The following is an 8,898-nucleotide window of genomic DNA, read 5'->3' on the forward strand; positions in this document are numbered from 1 at the left end:
GTGCTGTCCCTGAGCTCCTTTTGCTCACGGTTAGTGCTCTTCTTGAGCCATAGCACCACTTCTGGCTCTTTCTGTGAGTAACTGGAGATAAGAGTCTCACGGACTTACCTACCTGGGGTGGCTTTGAACCCAAATCTTCAGATTTCAGCTTCCTGAGTAGCTAAGATTACAGGTGTGAGCCATCAGCGCATAGCTTTGCTCTGGTTATTTTTGAGAAAGGGTCTTGTTTTTGTGTCCAAGCCAAGAGGTCTAGACAGCCATCCCTCATTTCACACTTTTCACAGTAGTTGTGATGACAAGTGTGCAACACTATTTTCTGTTGAGATGGAATTTTGAATTTTTCCTCCCTCAGAATGGTCTGGAACTATGATCCTCCCAAACTTAGCTTCCTGAGTAGTGTAGCTACTAGTTGGGATGGGGAGTCCCATGAACTTTCTGGCCTGGCTGGCCTTGACCTGTGAACCTTCTGATAGGTACTTTCTACCTCCCAACTAGCTGGGATCACAGGCATGAACCACCAAGACCCAGCGTTTATTAATTAATTAATGTATTTATGTATTTTGAGATAGAGTTTTATTACTTTTGAATGAGATAGCTTCAAACTCATGATCTTCCTGCCTCTGCCTCCCAAGTAGCTGAGATTATAGACACGGGTTGTCATTCCTTCATTCTCATTGGATGTAATTTTATTGTTTCATGTATCCTCCACTGGTGATACACATCTAGGCAGGCCAACATGCTCACTGTATTTAAAAGTAATATTTAATATTATGTCAAAGAAGTTTTTCTCCTCTCCTGATCCCTACACAGAGCAAAGCAAGCCCTTCTACCACTGCCTAGTTTCAGGGCCAGTTTAGCCATATGGCCCAGAAAAGCCAAAGGGCAGTCATGCCATTTGCTGAGACTTCTTTAGCATCCTCTTGGCTGTTCTAGGCACTGCTTAGATGGTATATCTCTCTGATCCTCTCCTTGACACTGAGGAAGAAAGGAGCTTTGCTGCAGGAGAGGTTTGCAAGTGCTGGGGTAGAGAGGTGGAGGAAGAGAGAACATTGTTTTACAGGGGGATTTGTCTGCTTTGGGTGGATGGCCACAGGCCACCAGAATGGCACAGCCCTCATGTTAACCTGCCTTGAGTCAGAAAGGAAATTTTGAATGCAGCTTTTCTGGACCTTCTAATAGATTTCTTCTCCAGAAAGAATTTTGAAACTGACTTTTGGCACTGCTCTCAGAGAAAATACTAGCTATGTATAAAGACTTATGATTCTTCCCTTTGTACCTTTTAAACCTACACTAACTAGCTGTGTGATCTTGGGGGTAGTTATTAATTCTCTTTGAGACTCAGTTTCCTGTCCTATGTGATGGAATAATATAATTAAACCTTCCCAAGGAGCACATTTGAAGAGGATCACATCCAATTATGCTCCCAGGTGCTCATCACAGGGCCGGTTCCATTAAAATCTCAGAAATGGCAGTTGCAAACAACAGTAAGGGACATAATTGCCTGAGTTCCCAAGGGGTCAGTATAAGGACAAAAACATAGCTTGTTGGCATATGATGGTCAGATATCAAAAGAGCTCCTTGGCAAGTTCTATTTTTCTGATGTAAGCATTGGGAATAACTAATGCCACCTGTCTCCCCTTCCCCCAGTTTCCCTTTCTCCCATGCTTCCTGGCTGTTTACATGGCTGGAGACTGGATGTAATCTGCTGCCCCAGTCTTGGGGAGCATGGGGCTTCAGAGATTCAGAGTAGCAGGAAAACCAGACAAAATATTCCCCGAGTTCTGTATGAAGAAAATTAGAGGTGATTGGGAGAGAGGAGCAGCCTTAGCTTCTTGAAAAACCGGAGTACAAATCTTACTAGGTGATTAGGGTGTAAAGAAAGTTTTCTATGAGACCAAAGAGGCTATTCTTGGGCAGGATCACAAAGACTCAATAGCCCTTATTCAAATTCTTACCAAAATGAACTCCAAGAAATGGAAACAAGAAAATGAGAAAAGAGTTGACATTGTCAAAAAGCAATCTACTCATGACTTGACTTATACAATTGTAATCCCTTTGTACATTACCTTTACAATTAAAATAATAAAGTTGGGCTGGGATGTAGCTCAGTGGCAAAGCGCTTGCCTAGCAAGCGCAACGTCCTGGGTTCGATCCCCAGTACCAAAAAAAGAAAAAGATAAAATAATAAAGTATTCATAGTGCAAAACTAGAAACAGAAAAAAGAAATGGAAACAATAGGTATTATTTGTTTTGGTTTTCGTTTTCTTTTCATTTTGTCTTGTTTGTTCATTTATCATTTTTGGGATTATAAGGGGGAGCACAGAAATGGAGGGGGTGAACAAAGGCAGCAATGGTACTCACTAGACACTATGTTGAAAACGAACTATACAATTTATGGGTAGGGACAGGAGGGAAAAACTGGGAGACTGTGAGGGAAGGGGTGACACTTTTAAAAAGAAATGTACTCTTTATCTAACTTAGGTAACCATAACCCTTGTGTACATCACTTTTACATTAACAATTGAACAAAAAAGAATAAATTATATAGTAGGTTAAAAAAAAAAGAAGATTCTCTCTCAGGAGCCTTTCCCCATAAAACAGATGCCTTCAGCAGCTCTGAGAAGCTCCCAAGAAGAACAAGATAACTACCCTTCAGTCATGTCAGGGAAAAGTTTCTTACTCTTGGCTTAGACTAAGTTTAGTACACCAAGTACTAAAGTTAGTACAAGGTTAGTAGTACACAAGGTTTTGAATCCTGCCAGGGCAGAGCAGCCTCCAGATAACAAGGAAGAGCTTAGAATAACTATCTCAGTTGACACATTTCTTTGGCTATTCTGATGAAGAGCTAAAATCTGGCTTCATAAACCACAAATCTTGGAGCACGGATCAGAAGCAATGGACATTCCAAGTCCTAGTCTCACACCCACCTGCTTGCCCCAGCCCACACCACATCTAGTTCCTAAGAGGTGTGTTTTTCCTTGTTATCACTGACCTTGTGGACCACATGTGCCCTCCTTGGATTTTAAATTCCTCAACGTCAGAAGCCAGAAACTCTACTCCTTTGCAGGCATATTTTCAAAAAATCCCCAATAGATGTTCAGCCATTGTTAAGGGAGGTTGTCACAGAAATTCATTGAAATGAAGAGTGCAATATTGACGTTTATGTAATAAGCAATTTATTTTTACAAAGTAAAAAGTTAAATAAGGAATATAAATAATTTAATTCATAAGTTAATAGAACATTGAAAAACATTGACTGTCCTTTACAATGCAGTGTCCTCATTCTTCAGTGTCTTCATTCTACGCACAGAAGAGTCTAGTTAAACAGTACCTGAAGTCACTGGTCTGAAGTCTGGTCCCAGAGGCACTGGATGGGAGATCTTCAGTTCTCCAAGCCCTCTGTAAGACTGTTTATGAAAGAAAAGTTCCTGAGGATTTCCACTTGGACTATTGTCCAGGCACAGATGCTGTATTCCTTGTTCTTCAAGTATCTCACAATATTCCAATAATAGCTCTTCAGCCGCAGAAAGGTCCTTACATTTCCCCAGGTTAAATTTTCCTCTTCTATTTTTCTTTCCAGAATTTTCTCCAGACGGTCCAGCTGCTGATTAAGTTCAGTGAAAAGCTTCTTGATGATGGCCACATCCCATCCAGTGTTCGAAGTATCCTTTCTGAAAATTTCAAAGATGTTCTTCAACATTTCATAGACGACAAAGCTAGTGTCTACCTTTTGAGACTGTTGCAGGTTCTTAATCTCTTCAGGTAACTTGAAGTCCATTCTGTCATCAAGGCAATGTTCAGGCCTTCCAGTCAATTGTGCCAGAAGCTTCTGGCATGCCAAACTGCTTTGCTGGAGTTGAAGCAAGCTGCAGCTCTTGAAAAGAGCCATGGAGGTGAAGCTCAGCAGGAGCACTATCTGGTAAAGAAACCCGTTGATCATTGTGAAGGCTGGAACAGTGTTGCCTACACCTGTGTGATGGAGCAAAGGCTCTGAAGGCATGCAGTGTGAATGTCCTTCCTCTATAATCTGGGCTATTTATATGTGATGGTCCTCTGTTTCATAGGAAATTCCCACTTTCAGTTTTTCTATGTCATATTTTTTTTGTATGTTAACAGTTTCCAATACTATTTATTTCAGCTCCTGACTCTTCAATAGAATATATATTAGGATAAAAGATAAACAGAAAGGAATTTTAATACTTTATTAAGTTTATTAATTGCTAAAGCAAATTGGGAAGGCATCAGCGAGAAACAAAGGAAAGCAAGAGACCTGAGAACTAAAGAACCTCAAAATAGTTATGAGGGACTCACTGAAAAGCCCCTCATAGTATAGAAGCTAACCCTGAAGAGAGCTTTGCCCGTTGTAATAGTAGATTTCATGTGAGAAGACTTTACAATTTCTGACAGCTTTTGGAATGGAGTATTATGAGAAAGCTTCAAATCAATCCACCACAGTTCCTCTTAGGGGTATGGCCCAACCCTGATGAGAAAATGCTACCCCATGGAATCAATCCAAGCTGAACAGGATAGAGACAGCAGAGAAGGAGAGAGAAGACCATATCACTGTGGGAGGGTGTGAGCAGATAAGAAAGTAAACTGCCATGTGGAGTACTTCATAAAAATGACAGCAGAGGGAGCCCTAAAAGTGAGAGGATAACCAGCCAAGTGACTACTGAAAGTTCCCGGGGAAATGAACTAGTATAAAATCAAGCAACAAGAAAGTAATGACATTGGGCCCAACACAAGATTATTTAAAAATAACAGATTAGGTAGAATAATAGCTATTCAACTAATACGAGATTCCCAGGAACGCACACAACATAAATTAAAATTAGAAAACATAAGAAATGAAGTTACTATACATAGGAAATAATCAGAAATCAAGCAACACTTTTTTTCCCCCTGAATCAGATGCATCAGAAGAAATGAGTACTTTGCGGGAAAATCTGGCATTGGAGAAAAAACATTCATCTGGGACAAATATTAGCAGCTAAACTCCAGTGGTACATAAAAATGATTAAATATTGACTAAGCAGAGGTACTTGGGAAAGTAAGGATGTTTCAGTATTATGAGGTCCATAGAACATATTCAACAGACTGCTAAATGAGCAAAATGTATTCAAGCTTTATAAATCTATTCAAACATCCTTTTTCTCAAATACAGCAGGAAAAATGCCTTCCATTCTAGGTGACATTTGCACTGTGATACTGTGATACTTTGTACCCATCAGTAGGTAGGGTCCATGTCTCCACTTGAATTGGATAATTTTTGTGCTGTATCTTTAAGAAGTAATACAAAAGAGTTTCAATTCAACATGTCAACTCAACATGTCAATGCTGCATGATTTTGAGACTAGGTCAGAAATGCTGATTTAATTTGTACTTTGTTAGCTAAAATCCTTGGTCCTGAAGTTTCAGCCACCATTGAGTGGTCTGATTGCCCTGAATCTGCTTTGATGTAAGAAAGTCTAGTTAGATACTGGTGGTTCATGCTTATAATCCTAGCTGAGAGGCTGAGATTCAGAGGATCAAAATTTGAAGGCAGCCTGGCCAGAGAGATCTGCTAGGCTGGAGCTCCAAAATAGCCAGCACAAAGCAGGACTGTAGACATGGTTCAACTGATAAGATACCAGCAAAGCAAGGAAGCTGAGCAAGAATGAGGCCTTGAACTCATATCCTAGTACTGCAAAAGAAAAAGAAAAAACAATAAGAAGAAAGGTCGAAATAGCTAACCAAAACTAGAAAGTGGCAATATTTCAAATTTTAATGTTTTAAACAACAGAATTTAACTCGCAATACTATGGTTAGGAATTTATCTGTGGCTGTCCCTGCAAAAGCAGAGAGAGAGAGAGAGAGAGAGACAGACAGACAGACAGAGACAGAGAGAGAGAGATACAGAGAGAGACAGAGAGATAGAGAGAGACAGAGAGACAGAGACAGAGAGACAGAGAGAGACAGAGAGAGAGACAGACAGAATGATACATACACAATATCTATAAATGTTCATACTAGTGCTTTCAGAGACAAAAATAAAGTCAAATATCCATTAGTAGAAATTGGTTAAATAAAACTGGGTTCAGCGGCTAACACCTATAATTCCAGGTGTTCAGAAGTCAGAAACTGGAAGGGATGTGGTTCAAGGCCACATCAGACAAAAGTTACAAAAAGCTCATGCTAACAAACTAGGAGTGGGTTTCACATCTGTAATCTCAGCTATGTAGGTAGGAGGCCATAAATAGAAGACTAGGGTTTGAGGCCGGCTGTAGACAATAACATAAGACCCTATTTAAAATAAAACAAAACAAAACAAGAAATAAAAGGAACAAAAAAGAAACTGGTTAAGCAACATTATGGTGCAAACAAAAATGGAATAATATGGAACTGCTAAACTGTTAAAAAGCCTAAGTGAAAGGGAGGGTAACAAGTTCAACAAGAAATGTACTCACTGGGGTTGGGAAGGTAGCTCAGTGGTAGAGCGCTTGCCTTGCATGCCTGAGGCCCTGAGTTCGATTCCTCAGCACCATATAAGCAAAAAGAAAAAAGCTGGAAGTGGCGCTGTGGCTCAAGTGGGAGAGGGCTAGCCTTGAGCTGAAAAACTGAGGGACAGCGCCCAGGCCCAGAGTTCAGGCCCCACGACTGGACCCCCCCCCAAAAAAAAGAAAAGAAATGTGCTCACTAGCTTACCTACATAGCTGTAACCCCTCTGTACCTCATCTTGACAATAAATTTTTTCTTTAAAAAGTCTAAGTGAAGAAAAATAATGTCAATTATTTTCTCCAGACTGGGGGAAATTTGGAACATGATACATGTTCAAAACAATTTAGATAAAAGCACATCAAAACTCCATTGTGTAAAGAGCTCAGGAATGGTCATACCATCCTCACGCCAAGAAAATACTGAACTGCAAAGCAGATCTCTTTAGATCTTTCAGAGGAATGGAGCTCCAGGCAAGAGGCTGACCTGGCAAGAAGGAAAGATGCAAAGAGGTGCTCACAGTCACTAGGGACAGAAGTCTAGGAAGAATCCTAAAGTTCCCAGTATTGGCTGAACTTTAAACTATGATTGATGAATTGCTAGAAACTAGTGAAAACTAGCTGGAGAGCTTTAGTGCACGCTCTCGCTCTCTTTCATCTGTTTATTGGTCTGTCTGTCTACCTGTTTTGTACCAGTACTGTGACTGAACTCAAAGGGAGGTACTTTACTGCATGGGCTATGCCTCAGCTATAGTTAAATATTACTAACTTCCTTTAAGTAAGACTGAAGATGCAGGGTGCTGGTGGCTCACACTACCCTAGCTACTCAGAAGGCCGAGATCTGAGGATTGTGGTTCAAAGCCAGCCCTGGGGAAAATTCATGAGACTCTTAATCTCCAATTAACCAAAAAACTGGAAGTGATACTGTTGCTCAAGTAGTAGAGTGCTGGCCTTGAATGAAAAAGCTCAGTTCCCAGACCTCGAGTTCAAGCCCCACCACTGACCAAAAAAAAAAAAAAAAGAAAGACCAAAGACATTTTTTTTTTTTGGGTACAGTGGTGGAGCCTGAACTCTGGGCCTGGGTACTATCCCTCAGCTCTTCAGCTCAAGGCTAGTACTCTACCACTTGAGACACAGCACCATTTCCGGCTTTTTTCTTTTTGCTTATGTGGTGCTGAGGAATCGAACCCAGGGCCTCAGGCATGCAAGGCAAGCACTCTACCACTAAGCCACCTTCCCAGCCCCAGACCAAAGACATTTTAGGAAAGATTCTCCCCTCTCTCCCTCAACAAATGGCACTGGATCACCTATGTCTCTACATGAAAAAAAGAGGGCAATGAATATAGGCATGTGACATAAAACTCTCACACAAAAAAGAAACATGTTTATTTTTCACCATAGACCTAAAAACAACAGGGCAAATCTGTGAGCCCAAATGAGCCTTTTCTTTTTGTAAGTTAATATTCACAGATATTGATACAGTAACTGATATTCCCATCTGACTAACACAGATGGAAATGCTAATTACGTTGTTTTAATCATTAAATATTTTATATAAGTGTATGTGTGTAATGATTATCATGTTGTACCACAAATATGTGCAAATATTATGTCAATATTAAACCAACACCAGTTATGTTTTAAAAAAACAACAGAACAACAAATGGTTCATATAACACAACTATGGAAAATATGTAGAGAAAAAACCCCAAAATGCCAACATTTCAACAGTCATTTTCTTTGGCTTGTAAATTTTGCTAGTGATCCCCCCTCCCCCACCACCCCTGAACTTTATAATGTGTGATTATTCTAACTTCCCATTACTAAGCACATATTCATTTGCTATTGACTACAAAAAGCAGGAACCAGCCAGACTCAGTTTCTTAGGTTAATCTGCTTCACTTATGGATTTTATTCTTTCCAGTGTTTTGGCCTTTGCGTGACTCCCCTTAGCAGAACCCCCACTTTTCATGGGTTTAAAAAAATGAGTACAATGAATTCCTAAAGCAAGGTTTCTAAAGAGAAGACCTTCAACTTGTAAAGGTTGGGTTTTAGGTCAGTGATTAATTCTTTTGAATTTCCTTTTGTTCTTCTTCTTTCTTTAATTTTTAAAGTATTTTTTTGATTAGCTTGGAATCATCCATGGCCCAAAGATCAACACAAAGATTTCAGAGTCTGGCCATTCTGATTAGAAGGGGACTAGTCCATGGAGTCAGGTTAGTGGGGCCAGTCTCTCTGGAATCACTTGCACTGTCATATAGAGCTCATTTCCTCAGGAGCAATAGTGGACCTCACCCTACTGTCACATGTAATAGTCTCCAATCCACTTATTTAGCTGACAGTCACATTTGGCTGAAAGCTGTGGAAGCTCAATGGCCAAGGTTGGGCAGTTGAATTGGCTTGGCTATAGCACAGCAGGAAAAGA

The 8,898-nt window shown here is 40.2% G+C and overlaps 1 protein-coding gene across 1 annotated transcript; it reads right to left on the reverse strand.

Annotated features, from left to right (window-relative positions):
* Positions 1 to 3,382: 3,382 nt before the first annotated feature.
* Positions 3,383 to 4,000, reverse strand: Ifnb1 (interferon, beta 1, fibroblast). Its single transcript, XM_013020764.1, has one exon. The coding sequence runs from the start codon at positions 3,998 to 4,000 to the stop codon at positions 3,383 to 3,385; it is 618 nt and encodes a 205-aa protein (XP_012876218.1).
* Positions 4,001 to 8,898: the final 4,898 nt, after the last annotated feature.

Source organism: Dipodomys ordii, unplaced genomic scaffold (genome assembly GCF_000151885.1).
Source record: "Dipodomys ordii isolate 6190 unplaced genomic scaffold, Dord_2.0 Scaffold53, whole genome shotgun sequence".
NCBI classification, from domain to species: domain Eukaryota; kingdom Metazoa; phylum Chordata; class Mammalia; order Rodentia; family Heteromyidae; genus Dipodomys; species Dipodomys ordii.